A 25,035-nucleotide genomic window follows, 5' to 3' on the forward strand; every position below is an offset into this window, starting at 1 on the left:
GCCATCTTATCTGCCAGAGTGGCCTTCTACTGAGCGAGGAGGTTGCTAGATAAGGCAGCTGGAGCCAGCCAGTCTGCCCACAACACACAGTGTCATTTGAAACCTAGGTCCTTGACTAAGGCTTATATTAACCAGATCTCAGAGTTGCAACCATAGGCCAACACATACTATCTGTTCCTGCAGATTTGAGACAGTGGGCTGGACATGGGAGTTCTACAACCACCACACACACACCCACACCCCTTCCTCCTTGCTTGCTCACCTTGCTTTGTTCTTCCTGTTGGGCAGCTCGGCCAGGATACCCGAGTAGAGGCATGTGGAGTCCCCGTCCGTGTACGTTGTCACCACGCGAACTCCCACGTACAGACGGTCCACATTAGTGCAGGTGTCGAAGGCTATGTGGTGACCAGATAACAAGGCTCGCCCCTTCTCTCCAAAGTCAACCTTATACTTCCACCCTTCACCTGTGGGGAATCACCAGTAGAAGATTTTATTTGTTTCAACTTTATTGTCATTGTAGTGAGTACCAGACAACAAAACGCAGTTTAGCATCTAACCAGAAGTGCAAATAGTGATATAGTGCAAAACATTAAATTATAGACATAGTGCGAGGACATGATAGTATAAAAAAGGATATGTACTAGGGATGCTCCGATTTATCGGCCACCGATTTAAATCGGCCGATTTCACTCCAAATGACTCGATCGGTGATCGGCAAAAATGGCCGATCGCAAAAACCGATTTTTTTTTTTTTTTTTTTTCTTTTTTTTTTTTCTGGGGAAGACAGATAACTGAACACAAAACATAGGAGGACGTAACAGTATGTAAACCATGAAGGCCACGTTTATGATGTCTTTTATACAGCCATATTACTGACTTGGGCTTCAGGCCCTAACTGGGTGATAGGCCAGACTTTTACTATGCCATAAAAATGGGTCTGCGTTTGCTTGGTGCCTAATGGATCAAAACTTTTGTCTAAAAAGCAAAAAATATGTAGGCTATCCAGTCAGTAGGCCTACAGTTATGTATTTTAAAAAAAATCGGTATCGGTATCGGTTGATCTTGAGGAAAAAAATCGGTGATCGGTATCGGCCCCAAAAATCCAGATCGGAGCATCCCTAATATGTACAATTATGAAATGATAGGTACAGTAGGTAGTAGGTATATACAAGAGATGGATAACCATGAGCTATGTACATAAGCTCATCACAGCCTACAGTAAAGGGCCCTCCAAACTCATCACAGCTGGCTGACCTGAAGGATGACCTCAGCCAGCTGATGGAGCTTACAGAGGCCAGCTTAGTGTCTGTCAAAAAGAGTCAGCTCTTGGCATCCCTCGTGCTATCGGCTGGCCTGGACCCTTACCAGCAGTCAGAAGTGCGTGCTGCAGATGACTTATCAATCTCCCCATCGCAACTGCCTAAACTGCGCTCCACAGTCGACAGGGCAAAACTAATCATTAGCCAACTCGTTGAACCCCCACTAAGGCGACGGTCCAGCTCCTTTTCTCTCCCCCCACCCTCCCTCCCTGCCCCCGACCCCCCAAACCACTCTACCCCAAACTCCCAGAGACACTCATCCACTGAGTCCACTGAGCTCTCCTTCCTCCAACTCACGCCGTTTCTGCCTTTCTCAGCTAGGTTAGAGAAAATGGTGAAGACAGGAGTAGAGCTCACCCCGAAAGCTGCTCCATCTCAGGCAACTCTCCATTCTACAACACTTGGCCCCACACTCCCTTTGACGCCAGCCTCATCAACAATGCCAGCCTCATCAACAATACCCATCGCCCTACCCCGCCACAGGATGCTATCTACAACACCCATCCTCATCCCCCGGATGACACCCAGAATCAGTTGATGCTCTAACAGTCCCTGCTTCCATAGAGTTGATACCATTGACATTCCTGATATAAAGCTGGGACTCTCAACTCTTGCTATCCCTGTTCATATCAGTAACAGAACAGTTAATTGCAAGTCTGAATGCTTTATACACCCCTCAAATTTAATTTCTGTACCCTGCCACACACAGCCCACACAGAGACCAAACACAAAACCACTCAAGCTAGCACTTTTCAATGCCAGATCCTTAGCTAATAAGTCTCTCTTAATCAACGACTTGATTAGCTCCTATGAACTAGATTTCTTATTTATCACTGAGACCTGGGGCCTCATTCATAAAAAAGTACTTGAACGTCATCTTTGACTTTCACGTAAGCACAGTTTTCTAAACGGACGTAAGCATTATTTATAAAACGGGCTGAGATGGTTTAAAGTTGCGTACGTGCTTCCTTCTATAAATACCAACGCAGGTGAATGAGGTTTGTATTAACGCCCTGTGATAGCTTAATTCAGCCTCTATAATTGAGCCTCTAAGTGCTATAATATAGGGTAGGCGTTCGTCTGGAAGTGGGAGAGGGCAGAGTAGGGTGGCTTCTCGGTAAGTTGCATTTGTAACGTTTGATCATGACAACTAACCAGGCACATGCTTATACTCTACTCAAGTTGTAAAAGAAAATCAGGGGAGGTGGTGGATTTTATCATAAGAGGACAATTTTAGCATCCCCTCGCCAGTGACTTCAACTGTCATTGCATGTGTGCGTGCCCCCTCGCACCTTGAAATAGCAGTAATACCACGTTCATTGATAAAATGACATTAAGTATGGAAAGAGGGGGGCGATTTTGACTGTTTTTATTTTAGGGGGGATGCCATCCCCCCTCAACTCGAGTGCTGCTTATACTGTAATAATATAATGGTCTTATCAGGTGGTCTTATTCTTATATGGCTGCTCACTCCCTGACACCGGAGAAAATCCAGTATAATTTAGAGCTTGGCCGGGCAAGGTCCGTTGTGGAACGCACTAGGCATGTTGAAGGGGAGCAGCTACGGAGGGATATAAAGGAAGACTGAAATACAATCAGAAACATCAGTTCCTTTTAAATCTTGAATTAAACTAATTTTCTCGGCTGATAACAACATCGTTCATTTTATTACGAGCCACTTGCATGAATTACACTAGGCAGTGTGGCTCACATGCCTGTAATAACTCCGCATAACCAGTAGGTAATGTGCGTAAGCAAGTTGAATACTCGACGTCGAGCTACGATCGTTTCCACGATCAAATTGACTCATGTTGAAATTTTATAAATCACTACGTTGACGTGGTTTTCTACGTACGACACGGGTAAGATCTAAGCACGTTCTATGAATGATGCCCCTGGTTAGATAAAGATAACAAGACACCAATTCTTATTGAGTCAGCACCCCCCAATTTTAGAACCTTAGATGTCGTTAGATCCCACAAAAAAGGTGGTGGAATCGCCTCTTTCTTCCGAGACAGTTTTAACTGCAAACAGAAATCCTTCGGGGAATTTTTATCATTTGAATATCTTTTAGTTGTTTTTAAATGTTCCACTCAAATTATTTTTATAATTGTATACAGACCACCCCAATACTCTACTAGCTTCTTTAATGAACTTACAGAGCTTCTCTCCATCATTACTACTGAATTTAATGGTCTGATCATTGCTGGTGATTTCAATATTCATGTAGATAACTCAGAGGACAACAAAGCCAAAGAACTCTCTGTTCTGTTAGATGTTTTTGAACTTCAACAACATGTGAACCTCCCTACTCATAATCGAGGTCACACTCTGGACCTTATCATCACCAAAGGCCTAGATATTTCAAATGTTGTTGTAACTGACATTGCCCTGTCTGACCACTGTTGCATATTCTTTGACGTATCTATCTTTCCTGTTATTCAAACTATGTCTAAAACTATTTCCAAACGATATATCAATGAAAAGACCAGTGCACTGTTCACACAGGCCTTTTCCCTAGCCCCCCCCCCAAAAAAAACTTCTATTCCAACCTCAGTAAATGACCTTCTACACGATTTCAACTTAAAAATCACAAAAACCATTGATGATATTGCACCCATTAGATCCAAATGCATCTCTGGTAAGCAAAAAGCTCCCTGGAGAACTGCCCCATCCGTAAAGACCCAAAAAAGAGAATGTCGTAAAGCAGAGCGCAGATGGAGAAAAACAAACTTTCAAGTCCACTATGATATCTATAAAGAGAATCTTCAAAACTATAACTTAAAAATGAGTGCCAGGCAATAATTTTTCTCTAAGATCATAAACAATAACATCAATAATGCCCGCATCCTTTTCAGAACTGTTGACAGACTAACAAATCCCCCAACACCCATTGCTCAGGAATTTCACTCAACTAGTAAATGCAATGAGCTTGCATCCTTTTTTAACAATAAAATAGAAACCATTAGACAAGGCATTAGGTCTTCTGTGTCAGGCATGAAAAACATGTCCCCATTAACAACCCCAAATAGGGCGGACATAACAACCATGTCACAATTTAACACCATTGATTACAAGACCCTAGATAAAATCATGTCACGTCTTAAACCATCCACCTGTGCCCTTGATGTCCTGCCAACAAGCTTTTTTTTTAAACATATTTAGCTGCATGGCAGGCAAACTAATACAAATAATTAACACCTCCCTTTCATCAGGAATCTTCCCTGAAGCCCTGAAAACTGCAGTTATTAAGCCTCTACTAAAAAAGAACAGCCTAGACCCATTTGTACTAAACAACTACAGACCCATATCAAACCTTCCCTGTACAGGAAAAATTATTGAAATGGTTGCCCACGAACAACTTAGCAATTATTTGACCCTAAATGATCTCTTTGATGACTTTCAATCAGGCTTTCGCCCCCTACATAGCACTGAAACGGCCCTTATTACGGTCCTTAATGACATTCGCGTAAACACAGACTCCGGAAAAATCTCAGTTTTGGTATTACTAGATCTTAGTGCTGCCTTTGACACTGTAGACCATGACATTCTAATAGATAGACTAAAAACCTGGGTAGGACTTTCGGGCACTGCCCTAAACTGGTTTAGATCCTACCTACAGGACAGAAGCTACTATGTCTCCATTGGCAACTTTGTATCTGACCAAATTAAAATGACATGTGGGGTTCCCCAAGGGTCAATCCTTGGCCCCCTTCTATTAAATCTCTACATGCTTCCATTGGGACACATCATAAAAAAGAACAAAATTGCCTACCACAACTATGCGGATGACACTCAAATCTACATAGCCCTCTCACCGAACGACTATAGTCCCATTGACAATCTCTGTAATTGCATTGAGCAAATAAACGCCTGGATGACACAAAACTTCCTCCAACTAAACAAGGACAAAACAGAGATAATTGTATTCGGTGCACCTGACAAAAGATCGAAAGTCAGTGCAAAACTTGATTCTCTCTCTCTTCACACTAAAAAACAAGTCAGAAATCATGGTGTAATTCTAGACTCCGATCTAAACTTCAACAGCCACATAAACTCGATAACTAAATCAGCCTACTATCACCTGAAAAACATAACAAGAATGAGAGGTTTCATGTCCAAGCAAGACCTTGAAAAACTCATCCATGCATTTGTTTCGAGTAGACTTGATTATTGTAATGGTCTACTAACAGGCCTATCTAAAGGAGCTGTTCGTAAATTGCAGCTCATCCAAAACGCCGCTGCTAGGGTCCTAACAAAAACAAAGACATTTGAACACATTACACCAATCCTGAGATCCCTGCACTGGCTACCAGTCTCTCAGATAATTGAATTCAAAATCCTCCTAATTACATACAAATCACAAAATTGTCTTGGACCAAAATACAGATCTCCTCCCACCCTATATTCCCGCAAGGTCCCTAAGGTCAGCTGAGACAAATTAGCTAATAATTCCAAGAGTAAAAACAAAACACGGTGCAGCAGCTTTCAGTCACGCTGCCGCATGCTCCTGGAACAAACTTCCTGAAGAAATCAAACAGGCCCAAACCCTTAAAATATTTAAATCTAAGCTAAAAACCTTCATGTTTTGCACCAGTTATGATTAAACACAAACACTTCTATCAATGTCTATTTTCCATTAACTATTGTCTTTTTAAATGTTTTATCTATTTACTTCTTATATTTGCTTTTATTCATTGTAATTTTTATTTTCTTATGCTCCTCTTGCTGTATTTTTAAATAATGCATGTAAAGCACTTTGAATTGCCCCTGTTGTATGAAATGTGCTATACAAATAAACTTGCCTTGCCTTGCCTTACATATGAGGTACAAATATGTGTAAAAGGAGAACGAGAACGACCATGGAGGAGACAGGGAGTATAAGACAATGCAAATGCAAAATGAATAGACAAACATATCTAGAAAGTTATATTTGAGTAATAATAATAATAAACATGAATGCATTTATTTTGTATAGCTCTTTTCTCAGTCCTCAAAAACACTCACTTCCATGGAGAGAACAAGAATAGTTCAACACAAATTAAAAAGTAAAAGAAAAGCACCAGTCAGTAAAAACAACAATAGGGGTTTTGAGGTTTGTAATGTATGAATACATTTCTTGTCAAGGGACTACTGAAACCTGTGTTGTTACTGGTGTGATGTGTTCTGTGTTGTTTCTGATGTTATAGTCTTGTGTTGGGAACACCACCACTAGTGTGCCCTTGAGTAAGACACTTAGCCCTAAATTACTCCAGGGAGATTGTCCCTGTAATCTCTAATTGTAAGTCGCTTTGGATAAAAGCGTCTCTGCTAAATGCTAAGATGTAAATGTGTTCTTTCCCTTACCCACTGATTTCATCTCTGTGATTTTGCCCTTGTGCCAGGTCTTGGTCCTCCTCCGTGCCAGCACCCCCATGTTCACCTTCACCTCCTGCTCCGCGAGGCTTGTGCGAGGCTGTGTGTCGGGGTGGGGCTGACTCTGGGATACGGAAATCACCACCATCGGAGAGCAAGTTTCTGTCCGAGACACAAGACCACCAGGGGCAACATAATTGTCAGTAGAGACACTAAATGACCAAATACAGAAACATGGTACTATTGATGGTGCAGTAAAGAAAAATACAAGAGTGGTGAGGTGCAAATAGATACAAATGTACAGGAAAATTCTAAAAGCTCTTTCGCTCTTTAACATCACAGAGGCATGTCATACGTTTATCTCTTGGTCAGAATGGACACAGGTTTAAAAATGGAGGGGAAAATAAAAAACAAAAGAGAGGACAAGTCCAACCTTTGCTGGCCATTTGTGTTTTTTCTGGAGCCACTGCAGAACCTCTGCTTTCTTCTTGTGGTTTGGAGGGGGCCGTTGAGCCACCTTTGTTCACGTCTTGTGGTTTCGTTTTAGCTGTTATGGGGCCTCTGCTTGAGTTACTAGATGTTTCTGGCTCATCATCATCACCACCACCACCATCAACCTCATCTTCTCCACTGTGCTCTTTTCGTTTTGTTGAAGCTTCTTTTGTCCTCTTCTTCTTTTTCGGTTCCTCACCGTTTGTTCGTCCTCGTACCTTGCCAGAGGTGGGGGTGGGACGTTTGCCAGATTTCCTCTGTTTTGTTTTTCCTTTGGCCCTTTGTGGATCAAACGAATCACTCGAGTCACCTTCGCTGTCACCTTCGCTGACCTTCGACAGTGGATTCCATTCATCGTCACTGCTCATCTTCTCTTCTTCTTCTTCACTAATACTTCTCCTGCGCCGTTTAGGCACAGAGTTTGCTGGGGAGATGGAGGCACGGATGGTGGACTCTGAGAGTTTATTTAGCATGACCACCTCACGTCCTCTGGTCATCATAGGTTTATCCATTGTGCCATTGTGCTGTGGTGACTGTGTGAGGTGAGAAACTTGGCCTTCGTCAGGGGCTTCATTTGGTGGAGCAGTCACAGGCGGGGGGGTGGGCTCCAGAAGGGAGGAAGGCTCCAGAGGGGAGGAAGGCTCCAGAGGGGAGGAAGGCATGCTCGGGGTGCCCACTACCATGTCAATGACCTACGGGTAAGGTTAAAGAGGAGATATCAGTCAGAGAAACCTGAACAGCATTACACACATAGTGTGTGTGTGTGTGTGTGTGTGTGTGTGTGTGTCTTAGAGCCGGACAGATATATTGGAGCACCAACATTGGTCTTTTATAGAAAAATCTGCATTAAGAGCATCTTTTGCCATTGTTTTCCTATCAAAACTGTGCTAAAAACGAATTCTACGAAATAAATAAATAAATCTCCAGATATATCGGTTATCTATGAATTCTGCCCCCCAGAAATCAGCATCGGTCAGGCTTTAATGTATATGAATGTACAGTGTGTCTGTTTGTGTGTGTTCTTACCCCTGAGGTGCTGTCATGGTTACTGACTTCTTCGGGAGCAGCAGCATATTCAAAGAGAAGACAAAATGTTAGGGTTGAACGATGTTTTCATAATGTTATAATGTTATAATGTCCTATTCTGTGAATTCCGTAGGCTCCAACCCTGTGCTGTTTGCTGTGCACAAACTTACAAGCTCCTCATTGTACAATTCTTATCTTGTGTCTCTGCTCGGCCTCCATTCCTTGGGGCCCGGTCATAAATCTGATTTTGCTAAAGCTGTGCTTCCTCACGAGGCTGTCCATGCGAGTCTCTTTGTGTTTGAGAATAAAATGCTAGGCTCGGAGAGGAAAAGATTCAGTTTGAATTCGAGGCCTCCCAGAGACCTCGGATTCACTCTCCTTGCAATAAAATAAGAATCATGATGAATCCGTGTCTCTTTGTTGTTTGAAGTCTACTACGGTCTGTTTGAACTAGCGATGGGTTAGCATGACCTGCCTTACAACCAGGCTGAATCAGAATATAGCATTTAACCCTAGAACTGACACAAAGAGAGACAACATGATTTTAACACACCACGAATTGTCACTGGGCAGTGTTTCCCCTAGGTTTGCTGCCTTGGGGGGGTGGCATGGACCGTGGCATACCTGCGTCATGTCCAGGGGGTGTACTAACTTGTACATTAAGCCGCCTCACGCTACGGAAACAGGAGATAGGCTCCTGCCCTATGGGCCGTTAGGCTGGTTCTCAAGGCTACTTACTTATGTGGTCTTGACTACCTGTCCACTTTCTCACCTGGTTCTTGCTCTCTCTCTCTCTCTCTCTCTCTCTGGTGCACCATCCTGCTCTCTCTCCTTCTCTCCCTCTCTATCCTCCTCTCTCCCTCTTTTGCAGTCAACCAAAAGGCGAACATAACAACCAGAATAATTATAATCTAATAAGAGGTATAAATTGATCCATATCAATTTATAACATAATTATAATTGAATATTGGATTGCTGTGGGCAATGCAGTCAGATAATGTCATTTTGACTTTACTCTCTCACCTGAAAAAAAAGCGTATGTCCAACTATAAAAACAGACATTTCCAATGCTTCAATCCACTGTCCATGTACTGTAAATATGCCATTATGGTATTACCATAAAGCCCAATTCTAGCAGAATAAGAAAGATAGTATATCTACTTTAGTAAAATAATAAAGTGCATCCAGTTAGCTCTTTAGCTGGCATGTGTGCAGCAGACTAGCTCATCTAATCACCTCTGAGCTAGCTAGTTAGCTTGCTAGTTCTTTGACACTATTTTACACTTTCTAGTCACAATAATAACGACCAATTTGAACCAACTTGCTCTGTTAGAACACTCAGCAATTATATTTGCTAACGTTTCAACTTGCTTACTTTCTGCAGACATCTCACCCGGCAAAAACTCTCTCGCGTCGCGCGCGCACAATCATGTACGCGAGTGTGTCCAGCGCGAAGCGAAGTGTGGAGATAGGTTTGGCTATGCGAGACTACTGGCGGACTAACGTTACCAACGAGCCCATGGGCTTGCCACTCGCCAGATTCGGGTTGGGTGCATTTTAAAAAAGCGGATATTTTAGCCTGCTTGTCAGATGTTTGGTGTCTACGTCCGTAATAATTCCTCTTTCTTGGGGAGGCGGGGGGGTTCCGTTGGGGGGGCGGGTAGGGGAAACACTGCTGGGTATAAAAACCAAAACTAACAACTATCCCCAACGTGTTCTCTGAAACACATCATAGGTGCCCTTACCACTGTCGTCTTCTTCCATGGCATCACCATCATTATGCCAAAAATTTGCAGTTTCAATGGCATCTGCAGGCTGGCTAGCTTCTCCATCATCATCCGAGTCTGTGTCCCTATAGACCAGGTCCAGCTGCCTGTATAGCTCCTTCGTAAGACGCTCACACTCGGCCCCGGATCTACGGGACACAGCAGCTGAATCAGTGCACGGCAGACAATGGTAAAGCCAAGTGAGGCCCACAGACAAAATTGTATTATCTTGATTTAATGTCGTTTCAATGTATTATAGACCTTTTCTTTATAACAAGCATAACAAAAAAAATGCTAGTATGCTGATATCTCTAGCTAGCTATCTAACATTACAACTGGCTGATTTGTGCATGACCTCCCTTTGATGGCATATGACCCGAAATGTAACTACTGCTGACGTATCAGGGTCTTAAAGGTTTGTCCCATTTCATAGGGGAAGATTTAAACCACTACCGTAACTCTGTTCCCAGGGGCAAGTCGAAAAAGAGGGGTAGGGGTAAAAATATGAAATGGGAAATTGGGAATGGGCCCAAATGAATATCTGAATGGCATATATACTCACTGGCATGTTTGGTTAAAGAGTATGCGTGTGTCAGTGGCCTGCTTCTCTCTCCATTGGATCAAGGTCTGCATATGGGCCAGCTGAGTCTTCTTGTGTAACACCACACAGTTGTTCTCCGCCATCTCTCTTATCCAGCTGGGGAGCTCCTCTGCTGTCATCTCCATCTCATCTCCATCCCCCCCGCGGTCCATGATCGCAACCTGTCAGAGAATGCAAAGATATGCATTTGGCAACTCTAGTTGCTAAAAGCATGATACGGACTACGGTTGTGGCCAACAATTCACATCACAGTTCACTCAATGAGAGAACTGAATTGGGATTTAATTCATGAATTGATAAATCCCCAAGGAAAACACTCAATCACATGTTTACCCCTACCATGACATTAATTATAATGGCTGTTAACATTGTCATTGACATATGTTAACATGACGCTTTCATTTAACACGTATTGCCTGACTTCGTATGAATCATAATAGGGTAACATAGGCGGTGGGCCGAAGCTGTCTATCTGCTTTCGTTTGTGAAATAATCGATCTACAACTATGGACTAGTTGATTTTTTCATATAAGCTAAATAGGTTTTTTTGGAACATGTTTCCGTCTGTTGGCAGCCGATTTTCGATCGACGTTTTATGAAAAGTAAACTTACGATCCATACGTTAATAAGGAGAATGATTGGGGCTACTATGCCGCTAACCAATCAAAACCTGTTAAAGCGTCACCTGACTTGACGTCTGCCAATGATATTCCTTCAAAATACGTAAACAAGGAAGTAAACAACGTATTATCTGGAAAGACGAGAAGACTGAGTTGTTTCGGATAACTTTACTGTCAAGTAATGTTTCAGGTAAGATTTGCATGTCATACTAATTCATATCACATATTAATGAACACGTCCATGTCATGTTGTGTCAATACAAACATGTTCTAATATGCTATTTTAGTGAAAAATCCAACCAAACGTCACACGCGATTGTGAAGCTAATGAATTAACAAGCTATCTAACTTTAAAGGGTACAATAGCTAAGTTACCAATGTCAACTATGTCTATTCTCAATCATTTCAGTAATAATTGTGCCAAATTGGGACCAGTAACATTAACTTGTGTGTGAGTACGTTACAGTATATGTGTGTGCAAGCATGTTTTTTATATTGTCAATCGTCTCACTTTTACGAGGTGAGCTGGTAAGACAAAACCCAAGACTAAATGTATCTTCACTTGCCTTGCCTATAATTGACGAGACTAGACAAAGATTCAAGTGTTTAGAGAACATTTATAACACTATTGTGTTTTCGCAGTGCAAACACAGACACATGTCTGTACATGGTAGGTTGTTAGATTTGCGTGTGCATCTCCCTTTCACACATTTTGTTTTTTTGCAGGAGCAGTATACAAGCTCTAAAACTGAAATATTTGTCCCGTCTGCATATTATGCACTGGGCGGGAAGAAGATGTGTTTTTTTATTTAGGCTGAACGTAGTGGTAGTCTTTGAGCGGAGAAGTCTAGGCTTTGGTGGTGTATCATTGTCAGTTTGACCTTCTGCTTCTACTACATTGTAAGGGAGGGGGGGGAGGGAAGGGAGAGAGAGAGACATATGATACTCTATGCATTGTAATAGTAATGCTTCCAAAGTTATAGCCTAGTTTATTTACAACTCTCCTAATCTGTTTCCCCAGGTAACCCCAGATGCTCAGCCCTGGACTGCACTGCACATCTTCTGGACCTGACCTGACAGGGCTGACCCTGACCCATTGATGCCTTGTTCATATCTTGTTCATGTCATATCTTAGCTTGTTTATATCATATTGTTAATAATGTTCATGTCATATCATGTCATATTAATCTTAGATTGTTTATATCATATTGTTCTTATAAATAACTTATATTGCTATAAAACACACCTGCAGCCTCCTGTACTGATTTTTCCCTTTTCTTGCGGGCTCTTTCAATGTTTCGTATGTTGGCATACTGCATATAGCATTGTCTATGGTAGCCAATATTGTGGTTATAGTGGTTCTCCAGCTGCACAGCCGCAGAGAGGAAAGCGCTACAGAGAGTCGTGAGATCGGCCCAGAAGATCATCGGCGCCCCCCTCCCCTCTCTGGAAGAGCTGTACAACACACGCTGCCTCAGGAAGGCCTCCAAGATCTCCAGAGACCCATCCCACCCTGGGAACGAACACTTTGTTCGGCTGCCCTCGGGCAGGCGGTTCAGGACCATGTCCGCAAGGACAAATAGACTGAAGCTCAGCTTCTACCCTAGGGCCATTCAGGCCCTGAACACAGCAAATACCTAGATTCTAGGCCCTGGACAATCTAGACAATTTGATGGCAGCTACTAGATTGTAATCAAGTGCAATACTGAAACACAACTGTGAACATTTCAAACCTGCAAACTGCGACACTTTAAATGAATGTGCAATAATACTATGTGCAATATGACAACCCTCGGGTACATAAGGTTCAGAGATAGGAAATGTTAGGATATGTATAGCATAGCATAGAGTACAGCACAGTGTTTTATTTGTATAGTATAGTATAGTGGATAGTGTACATAGCCTTTATTTATGTAAACCAGCTCTTTTCCCTTCTTGTTTTTAGTATTTTTTTTTCCTAGCACCAGGGGAGCCCCCTCTCCCAAATATATATAATACCAATATATATAATAGCAATTTGGCTTTCTGCAGTGTGAAGATTCACCCACTGTAGAGAACAATGTACAAATTTGGTCCAACTTGCATCTGAAAATGCTGTAATATTGTCCGTTCGGTTTGTTAAATGCATACAACACTCCATAATTCATCACATCTCGTGAAGGTGTGTTTCCATTAGAGTTTTTCGAAAAATAAATGCGATATTTCTAACATTTCGAAAAAGTACAATTACGATAATGCAGCCGTTTCCATTCAAATGTATTTCGCTTCTCATGAGTCACGCATCCTCGTCTCGCGAGGGTAATACGCTGCTATCTCCCGCGAAATTCAATTTTGCGGAAGAAGGAAGAGCAAAAGATGGATATTCCAAACATGTTGCGAGCTGGAACTGTTGTTTTGATGGCCACAGCTGCTGCTGTTGTGGTTGTCAACAACAGAAGACGAAGGCAGCGGGTGATCCACCACGAACGGCAGAGTCCGTATGTGTGGGAACGAGCACGTTTGAAGGATTTCTGGGAGAGAATTGTTTTAGAGGAATTCACAGAGGCATTGTGGATTCAGAATTTCAGGATGAACCGGGAAACGTTCAATGTGCTGTGTGATTCTATTGAAGACCTTGTGGCCCCAGACCCGTTATGCCCCCGGGAGGCAGTTCCTACTCGAAAGCGAGTGGCTATCGCCCTTTACAAGCTGACAACCTGCGCCGAGTATAGAGTAGTTGGTGAAACGTTTGGTGAAGTTGCGAAAAAACCGTTTCCATTACACTTTTTCGAAATACTTCAATATCGAAACGTTTCAAATACCACCTCCTGAGAGCGTGAAAACTTTTTATCGATAATTGGGAGGTTTTTAGAAAATGTGCTGTTTCCATTACCAGTAATTCTTTTCGATATGTCGGTTTTGCGAAATTCTAGGGTGTATGGAAACGCAGCTTAGTCAGTTGCTAGGGTTAACAGCCATTGTTTACATTTCGGGGTCCTAATGAAGCCGTACTCGAATTCTGATTGGTTTATCAACTAGAGCGACCAGCGATGTGCCTGAGCAGACAGACTATTAAAAAATAAGTTTGTGAAAATCTCCGACATAATACAGCTGCAAACAAAATTGTTATAGACTTAAGAGAATTACTTAATATCGTATGTAAGAGATCGTTTACTCCGTAGATGGAAAAAGATAAACTTCGCGATAAACGCGTTCGGCCCACCACCTAATACTTGCAATGTCTTTGTTATTAATGACTTCGTGTATCCATGGGGCATTTCACACAAATAGAAAATGTTAATAGTTGGACTTCAAATCAGCATAAGCTACAGTGTCTTGATTATCTTACCTGTAATTGTTCAGCCTTACCGCAAACTTTTAGGTCTGGTTTTTCTGTTTCCTGTCAACACAATTTGGCTAGCTAGCTAACTAGCTAGCATGACGAAAGAGGATGATAATATGGGTAAGTGGGTGTATTTGTCCGTTACTCAGTGTTTGTAATTGTAGTTAACTTATATGAACAGAATATGTCTGCGTTTTTGCTACGTTATCTAAATGTTGATGCTAATATTGACTAGTGTCGTAAGTAGCTTAGCTTGCTCTAGTCAGTCGCTACAGCAACAGCGCCATATTGGTTCGTCTTCTTCTCGTGGGACTCGTAAGGAAATGTAGAGCTGGGCGGGGTCAGAGCAGAGTCTTCTTCTTCTTTTTATTTGATTGGCGGTTGGCAACCAGCTTAAGGTGCATTACCGCCACCTACTGGACTGTGTGGACTAACACATTTGGCTATGGCATGTAACTCACTTCATATTTAACAAACTAACACGTTTGGCTATTGCATGTAACTCACTTCATAGTTAACAAACTAACACGTTTGGCTATGGCATGTAACTCACTTCATAGTTAACAAACTAACATGTTTGGCTATGGCATGTAACTCACTTCATAGTTAACAAACTAACATGTTTGGCTATGGCATGTAACTCACTTCATAGTTAACAAACTAACATGTTTGGCTATGGCATGTAACTCACTTCATCATAGTTAACAAACTAACATGTTTGGCTATGGCATGTAACTCACTTCATCATAGTTAACAAACTAACATGTTTGGCTATGGCATGTAACTCACTTCATCATAGTTAACAAACTAACATGTTTGGCTATGGCATGTAACTCACTTCATAGTTAACAAACTAACATGTTTGGCTATGGCATGTAACTCACTTCATCATAGTTAACAAACTAACATGTTTGGCTATGGCATGTAACTCACTTCATAGTTAACAAACTAACATGTTTGGCTATGGCATGTAACTCACTTCATCATAGTTAACAAACTAACATGTTTGGCTATGGCATGTAACTCACTTCATCATAGTTAACAAACTAACATGTTTGGCTATGGCATGTAACTCACTTCATAGTTAACAAACTAACATGTTTGGCTATGGCATGTAACTCACTTCATAGTTAACAAACTAACATGTTTGGCTATGGCATGTAACTCACTTCATCATAGTTAACAAACTAACATATTTGGCTATGGCATGTAACTCACTTCATAGTTAACAAACTAACATGTTTGGCTATGGCATGTAACTCACTTCATCATAGTTAACAAACTAACATGTTTGGCTATGGCATGTAACTCACTTCATAGTTAACAAACTAACATGTTTGGCTATGGCATGTAACTCACTTCATAGTTAACAAACTAACATGTTTGGCTATGGCATGTAACTCACTTCATAGTTAACAAACTAACATGTTTGGCTATGGCATGTAACTCACTACTCCCAGCAGGCAAGCATGTGGCAGCACGTCTCGCCATCCAGCTGGGCTCGCAAACACAAACACAAACACACGACTTCTCACATACTCTTGTCTTCAGTCTCAGCCCAGAGCAGAGTCTTCTTCTTCTTCTTTTTATTTGATTGGCGGTTGGCAACCAGCTTAAGGTGCATTACCGCCACCTACTGGACTGTGTGGACTAACACATTTGGCTATGGCATGTAACTCACTTCATATTTAACAAACTAACACGTTTGGCTATTGCATGTAACTCACTTCATAGTTAACAAACTAACACGTTTGGCTATGGCATGTAACTCACTTCATAGTTAACAAACTAACATGTTTGGCTATGGCATGTAACTCACTTCATAGTTAACAAACTAACATGTTTGGCTATGGCATGTAACTCACTTCATAGTTAACAAACTAACATGTTTGGCTATGGCATGTAACTCACTTCATAGTTAACAAACTAACATGTTTGGCTATGGCATGTAACTCACTTCATAGTTAACAAACTAACATGTTTGGCTATGGCATGTAACTCACTTCATCATAGTTAACAAACTAACATGTTTGGCTATGGCATGTAACTCACTTCATCATAGTTAACAAACTAACATGTTTGGCTATGGCATGTAACTCACTTCATCATAGTTAACAAACTAACATGTTTGGCTATGGCATGTAACTCACTTCATAGTTAACAAACTAACATGTTTGGCTATGGCATGTAACTCACTTCATAGTTAACAAACTAACATGTTTGGCTATGGCATGTAACTCACTTCATCATAGTTAACAAACTAACATGTTTGGCTATGGCATGTAACTCACTTCATAGTTAACAAACTAACATGTTTGGCTATGGCATGTAACTCACTTCATCATAGTTAACAAACTAACATGTTTGGCTATGGCATGTAACTCACTTCATCATAGTTAACAAACTAACATGTTTGGCTATGGCATGTAACTCACTTCATAGTTAACAAACTAACATGTTTGGCTATGGCATGTAACTCACTTCATAGTTAACAAACTAACATGTTTGGCTATGGCATGTAACTCACTTCATCATAGTTAACAAACTAACATGTTTGGCTATGGCATGTAACTCACTTCATAGTTAACAAACTAACATGTTTGGCTATGGCATGTAACTCACTTCATCATAGTTAACAAACTAACATATTTGGCTATGGCATGTAACTCACTTCATAGTTAACAAACTAACATGTTTGGCTATGGCATGTAACTCACTTCATCATAGTTAACAAACTAACATGTTTGGCTATGGCATGTAACTCACTTCATAGTTAACAAACTAACATGTTTGGCTATGGCATGTAACTCACTTCATAGTTAACAAACTAACATGTTTGGCTATGGCATGTAACTCACTTCATAGTTAACAAACTAACATGTTTGGCTATGGCATGTAACTCACTTCATAGTTAACAAACTAACATGTTTGGCTATGGCATGTAACTCACTACTCCCAGCAGGCAAGCATGTGGCAGCACGTCTCGCCATCCAGCTGGGCTCGCAAACACAAACACAAACACACGACTTCTCACATACTCTTGTCTTCAGTCTCAGCACTGTCTACGCACTTTGTCCAACACAATAACATGTTCTACAGGGAACGATGTCGGGGGGGTATTCCATCAACGTTCCGCATTTACGATCCCAATGAATCCCGTAAAGACAAGTCGGCTTATTTACTCCATGAACGTGCAGCGTTGACCTTCCCAAATTAGTTCCTCATTCTAAATCTCTGGTGAGACTGGTCTCAAATAATCAGTCAAACAATACGATCAGGGTACGAATATTTCGACCGAGGACCATGGGGGCAGCCATGATCCCCGCTCGCCAAACGCAGCCACCATCTCGCCTCTCGTCCGTCTTACCCTGTTTAGTCTGCAGGGATTGTTTTCTGTAGCTCGTCAGAGCAGAGTGATGGACAAGTGCAACTAAAACAATTCGAATATCGTGCAAAAGCCCGTTCATTTCAGTAATTCAACTTAAAGGGTTAAACTTAAATATGATATAGACTCATTGCATTGTACATATGAATTGAAATAAGCCAATCAATCAATCAATGATTATACTTTTCAGAGGGCTGACATTTCTGTATTTAAAATCCTTTCTTATTGATTTCATGTAATATTAAACATTTCTGAGATATTTAATTTGGGGTTTTCATAAACTGTAAGCCATAATCATCAAATGTATAACAAATAAAGGCTTTAAATATCTCGCTTTGCATGTAATGAGTCTATATACTATCTAAGTTTAACCCTTTAAGTTGAATTACTGAAATAAATGAACTTTTGCACGATATTCTAATTTTTTGAGTTGCACCTGTACTGTGGGCAAGTACACCTCTCACTCAGCTCTACTCAGCTCTACTACTTGTGGTAAAAAAAAAAAAACATTCTCAATTGGCTATTCCAAATTATCATCACGACACACTGGGATATAGCAATATAATACAATTTAAACTGTAGTCTTACTTTAAGACTAAAACATTCACAAAACGTAATAGTAGCCTATTGGCATCAAATATAAACAACAAACTTTCGAAATACTAATCAAAATGACTGTCAAGTGTATTCAGGAAAATCACTTCATCTTACGGTTTTGACCGCATTCTAACTGCCGTTTGTTTTGTGTTGACCGCATTCTAACTTGCCGTTTGGATGCCTAATGGCTAGCAGCTAGCTAGCAATGGAAATACAGAAAGGCAACGGGCACAATTCTCACGTTAATCAAAAGTCGGATTCTAAACACTCAAGTCTACTCAAAACATATCTCTGATGTATTCTACATTAATATAATAACAGTTAAAAGTTAATTTGTGTGCTTTTCACGTTGTAACAAACCTGGAAAACACAGGATAGCACAGGAATGGGTTCTTGGGAATAGCTTCTCTTCCCAGGCAGCGCGGGAGGCGAATTTGCGACTCGCCAGCCAATGAGGGGGCTCTTCACGAGTGCTTCGCCAACCAATCAGGTAGCGGTATTGCCCTGCCTTCCCCTACCATCCTAGGTTTCACACACATTCACACACATTCATGCCAGTGGGGGTTACACCTTTTTAGGCCATTGTTGCATTCCTAAAGGGGGGTTTTATGATGGTCATCCCTTTGTCCTAAGCCACATTGTCCCCACATGTTCATTTCAAAATCTTCCTGTGACGTTTAACCTGAAGTGACAGGAACCTTTTTTTTGACACCTTGACCATCTCTAAGTAATATGATAGGCCTGTATAGATACCTTGTCATAAACTTGTATTTGCATATCATTGAGGGTATTTAATGTGTGACAAAGGAAAGATTCCCTCTCGCCCTTTCCACCCAGTTGACGAGAAGTTCTCCCACTATCAGAGAGAAGTGCTGTAATCTGTAATTGTAACTTGGATTAATAAATAGTCTCAGAACTCAGTTCTCAGTCTCAGAACTCAGAACTAAGTTTTACTCGTGATCTATTTCAACCAAAGTCGCATTAATTTAACAGCAAGTCAACTCGTATTCTTATGTTCGACATTGGTATTGCATCAGAATACAAAATCAACAAAATCAACAATCAACAATAGCAGCAATAGCAGCAGAATACAAAATCTGATACACAGAGTAACATTCTTAGGTTCAGGTTCCTCGACTTTGACATCAGAATACAACATCAACAATAGAATAAAGCTGAATACAAAATCAAAAAAATCAACAATCAGTAATAACAGCAATAGCAGCAGAATACAAAATCAACAATAATAGAATAAAGTAAAACAAGTATGGTAGTTAATAACAAAATTAAATTAAATAAATGATGGTAGTAGTCCGGCGCTCTCAGAGCGAATTTACGAACACAGTCATAGACTATCTCGCCCGGTTCCGAGTTCTGAGTGTGAATGATTACGTCGTTACGCGGTGGATTAGCGCAATAATATGTTATTATTTCAGAATGGGAGCCTAGCCCATTCTTTCATATGAACGAACACACCAACTGTATATGAAATCATTCTAAATGTAGCCATTCCCCTATCTTTAAATTATTATTTTTAAAATATAATAATCAAAAGCATTTTCTTTCTTTCTTTCTTCTTCTTCTTTTTTTCAATCTCTTTATTTTCCTTTACTCTCTTTAACAGCCCCCCAGCATGCATTTTGTAAGACAGCCAATGTTTTGTGCGGAAGAGTATTAGGGCCACCAATTTGAGTTGTTTTTTTTCTCCCGAAAGGGATATACTGTATATAAGGGTTAACTTATATTCTGAGTTGTTCTGTCAATTATCTGCTGGGGGGAGTGGTGTCTGCAGAAATACCACATTGATTGATGATTGATTGGTGTAGTATATTTTCATCATATCATATTGTAGGGATTTTATAAGAAGTGATGGTCTTGAAGATACAGTGGGGGAAATAAGTATTGAACACGTCAACATTTTGTCCAGTAAATGTAGCCTATTTCCAATGAGTCTATTCAAGTGAAATTTGCACCAGACTTTGGTATTAACTCAAACAATCCAGACAAAAAATCTAAACATTAAAGTCCATATGTAAATAAAGTTGTGTGTAATAAAGTGGAATGAAACAGGAAAAAAGTATTGAACACACTAACTGAAATTAATTCAATACTTAGTGGAGAAGCCTTTGTTTGTAATGACAGCTTCAAGGCGCTTTCTGTATGAAGTAACTAATCACCTGTGATTTCGCGATTTTGGCCCATTCCTCTACACTCTACATGCCTCTACCATTACTCTAGATTGTCTTTATGTCTTGAAGATTGCGGGGGGGCCTCTTGTGAATCTGGATCTTCAGATGCTTCCACAAATGTTCAATTGGGTTTAAGTCGGTTTAAGTCAGTTGGGCCATTCCAACAAGTTGATTTTCTTTCTCTGAAACCAATTGCGAGTTTCCTTTGCTGTATGCTTTAGATCATTGTCCTGCTGGAGGGTCCACCCACATCTCATCCTCAGCATCCTGGTGGATGGCAGCAGTTTCATCTCAAGAATCTCTCTGTACATGGCTCCATTCATTGTTCCTTCAATGATATGAAGTCTGCCAGTACCACGAGAGGAGAGACAGCCCCACACCATGATACTTCCACCTCCAAACTTCACTGTTGGTATAGTGTTATTCGGGTGATGTGCGGTGCCATTTCTCTTCCAAACATGGTGTGTTGTGTGACAGCCAAAAAGTAAAATGTTGGTCTCATCTGACCAGAGTACATGCTCCCAGTAGTTCACTGGCTTGTCCAAATGTTGTTTGACCTTAAACAAGCTTCAACATGTCTTTTTTTCAGTAGTGTAGTGGGCTGAGCGTGCACAGAGGCCATGTCGGTGGAGTGCATTGCCTACTATCCTTTCTGTCACAGTTAGACCTGCCAGTCTTTCTGGAGCTCTTTCCTAGTGGTCCTTGGCTCTTTGGCTACTCTTCTAAGTATCCTTCTGACTCCCTGATCAGAAATGTTGCGAGGAGCTCCTGTGCGTGGCCGGTTGATGGTGGAGTGATGTTGCTTCCACTTATGGATAATGCCCCCAATGGTACTTACTGGAAGATTCAGAATTTGTGAAATACGTCTGTAGCCAATTTCATTTTAATGTTTTGCAACAATCTGGTTGCGAAGGTCTTGAGACAGCTCTTTGCTTTTACCCATCATTAGATGTTTGTTGTGTGGCACCTTGGCAACAAAAAGAAAAACCTTTTATAGTCCATCAATATATTCTAACCCAGCTGACATTAATTAGCACTGATTGGAGGTAGAGTTGCCTCCTAATTAGGTTTTCATGGTTTTCAGCTAACCCTAACCCTAACCCTTTCCTGTGGTGTACTGCTTTTTCTTAGTGTGTTCAATACTTTTTTCCTGTTTCATTCCACTTTATTACACATAACTTTATTTACATATGGACTTTAATGTTTAGATTTTTTGTCTGGATTGTTTGAGTTAATACCAAAGTCTGGTGCAAATTTCACTTGAATAGACTCATTGGAAATACATTTACTGGACAAAATGTTGATGTGTTCAATACTTATTTCCCCCATGTGTTCAATACTTATTTCCCCCACTGTACATATGACAAACGACAGACTCAGATATCTCTTTGGTAGTTTAATGCGACCGGTCGGCAGTATAGGGTACAGTCTTCAAAATATAAAGTTCACATACATGAGTTTGTATAGTTTTCAGAGACAAAGAACTGCTGTCCAGCCTATGGGATTTGTACACGCTCAATTGCATAAGCATTCTGTGTGAATGTTGAACAGTATGGTTCGAGGCCATGGGTCAAGACTCTCCTTAGGATGGGTGTAAATCTCCTGGAGCTCAGGGTCTCTGTTGGGGCTATTGCTAGCAACAGATGATAGAGGGTCCCGGGGCAAGAGAGGGTCCAACCAAAATTGCTTGTTTCGATGGTACTAGACTCCTAGTGCATGTTTTAAAATTCAATAAAAGAACCTCTTGAGCAAAGCATCAGTGAGTTTGGACAGCCTTTTTCTTCTCCTGCATATTCCTGAGTGGAGTATCTAAACAAATATACAACATTGGCAAATAAAACATGGTTACCTTCTTTATATTCCTTGAACAGCACTTCAAAAATGTCTTACTGTCAGTAAGAAAAAAAAGAACCCTAATATTCACTTTACATTTCCCTCTAATACACCTTTCAAAATGGCAGTTTGTCTTTCTTTTCACGTATGTTGCAGACAGAAATCACTAAAAGACAGCAGTATGTTGCACTCATGTAGGCTACTCATGCTAAATACTTTATTTACAAAACATATATATATATATATACAAATGAACAATTTAACAACTCATATCAGTTGTTGTTGCTAATTCAGCCAATCAGCTGGCAGTCAAGAGCATAGCATTTCCCTCGCAAGAGACTGTTTTGTGTAAACTTTAAGCTACATTATTAGCATAGAATAATTTCAGCATCCCCATTTTTACCTAAGATCATGCCTAAATTAGTGAACATACCTTTCATTTATTGTATCTTTTGCTTTTAAGGGCCCTTCTATGAAATCCCTCTTCAGTAATTCTAATTGTATGGGTGATCTCTTTATGCATATCACAAGCCCCACCAGGACACCAGGTTATCATTGGTGGGGCGGCTATGTCAGTTGATGTTGATCTGCTCCTCCTGATAGGTGGAGGCTGACATGGCGCTGTAGGGATCCACCACCGTCTGGGCGCAGCGCACCACCGTGACCACCAGGAAGAAGCAGAGGAGGAAGAAGAAGAAGAGGGCAAAGCCCAGGTCCACGTCCACATCCAGCGTGGTTACAGGAGGGACAGGCTTGTCCATGTGGAGAGTGGGGGGTTGAGGGTCAGTGGAGCAGACAGACAGCTTAGAACAAGACACACTTGGAGCTTCACACACCACAGGGTTGACCCGAATAGTAGGCTACAGTGCTGGCTCAGATATTTTCTCTTCACATTGTCCTTTCCTGCACTGTTACAGCAACTGTGGTGGATGCATAACCAGGCCTGGACAAAAGGCTACAGCTCAGCTGGGCTCAGCTCAGGTCGGCTCTGTAGTATGATAGTATCACTTTTCAGCTTCTCGAGGAGGCAACGTCGTGTCATGGAAGTATTGTAGTCCAAAGTCAAGATATGGCTTACGGATCCAAGCTCATTCTTGTCATCATGTTAAAGGGGCAATCTGAGATTCAAACAGCAACAAAGCTCCCTGCCACAGTTGTTACACAAACAGCTGAGGGATGGGGCTGGATAAATGCAACCACTCTCAAACTCATAGAGGGATCTATGGATGCTACTACTAACCATCCATGAGATCAAAATGATAGTTGTAACCATGTTTTGAAGCTAATCAGTGATTGTTTCCAGTAAAACAAGCTTATATTTTGGGTTTTGGATGTACCAATTCCAGATTGCCCCTTTAAGAGTGAACACCTCATCGATGTCCCGGCCCAGAGGGTTTTCTGTCCTGTAGAAGAGGCAACAACAAACATACATTCAGGCTATGTGATGAACACAGAACACATAGAACACATGCTCTATGATGAGAAGCACAGCAACAACAACTAAAAATGTCTTGCTGCGGTGACAGAGGTTGAATAGATTCAAAATATAACTGTATATGGAAAGTTGTATTTTGTACATCCACTTGGACTTCCCCAAATGTTTTTTTTACCGTCTTGCATCTCGTGCGGATTAAGTTACATGCTAAATGTCCATGAATTAAGCAATCTTATCAAGGAAAGTAGAACAAATGCTTTAACATTATGATATCACCCAACTGAACATAAAATCAATGTGATGTCTATTGTCTATTGTAACAAATCAAATCAAACTTTATTTATATACACACATTTCATACACAGATGCAATACCATGCACTTTTACAGGGAAACTAATACAGAGAGAGAAAATGAAAAGACAATGAGGATAAGAGGTAGAGCAGCCATGGGAGTTCAAACAGTAAAAACAGAGAACAAGTGAGGATTATACACATCTTTAAACTTTTCCCCTGTAAAATACATTCGATCATCACCACAGTTTTTGACATATCATCTCCCAGTCTGCCATCAGATAAAACAGCGACAATTAATTAAACGGACAGATAACAGATATTTCAGTATGGCGTATCATTCATTCAAACATTGATAATTTGAGACTCACCATTCTTCATTAATTCAGTATGACTAAATGAAACAGGCCTTTCAGCTCCATGTTGTTTCACAGAACTTTCCCCCACCTGTCCACAGAGTGAAAACCTCCAAGACTCCAACCAGGATCCCTCTGACTGCACTCCCCTTTTCAGTTCTCTATTGCCTTATGTTATACAATACAGTCCTCTATTACCAAACTCATCACTGTTCCCCTCATCATCAGAGGAACACAAACACACGCACAAACACACAAACACACACACACACACACACACATGCAGCCAATCCATGCGCACACACAACCTCCCCCGGGTCTAAAGCCTTTATTAATAGTTTAGCAGGAATTGAATAACAGTCCACACAGTTCACATGTGAATCAAACACCCCTACCCTTTGTTCTCCTGTCAAAAGGACCTTAGTCCCAGTCACCTGCTAAACTCAA

The 25,035-nt window shown here is 40.9% G+C and overlaps 1 protein-coding gene across 3 annotated transcripts in view; it reads right to left on the reverse strand.

The window, feature by feature from the left end:
* The window catches only part of setdb1a (SET domain bifurcated histone lysine methyltransferase 1a), a 32,452-nt gene extending 17,845 nt beyond the window's left edge, over nt 1-14,607 (reverse strand). For 2 of the 3 annotated variants that reach the window (XM_080531171.1, XM_080531170.1), the window contains exons 1-7: nt 14,508-14,607; nt 10,521-10,720; nt 9,938-10,107; nt 8,193-8,221; nt 7,108-7,858; nt 6,666-6,836; nt 263-464 (exon numbers count right to left, since the gene is read on the reverse strand). In XM_080531171.1, the coding sequence (XP_080387297.1) occupies nt 263-464; nt 6,666-6,836; nt 7,108-7,858; nt 8,193-8,221; nt 9,938-10,107; nt 10,521-10,711 (1,514 nt within the window). In that variant the 5' untranslated portion in view covers nt 10,712-10,720; nt 14,508-14,607. The remainder of the gene's footprint in view (nt 1-262; nt 465-6,665; nt 6,837-7,107; nt 7,859-8,192; nt 8,222-9,937; nt 10,108-10,520; nt 10,721-14,507) is intronic. The other variant, XM_080531172.1, reaches the window with a different exon arrangement.
* Between the last annotated feature and the right edge of the window lie 10,428 nt (nt 14,608-25,035).

Source organism: Nansenia antarctica (assembly GCF_963989245.1).
Source record: "Nansenia antarctica genome assembly, chromosome: 5".
Classification (NCBI taxonomy): Eukaryota; Metazoa; Chordata; class Actinopteri; order Argentiniformes; family Microstomatidae; genus Nansenia; species Nansenia antarctica.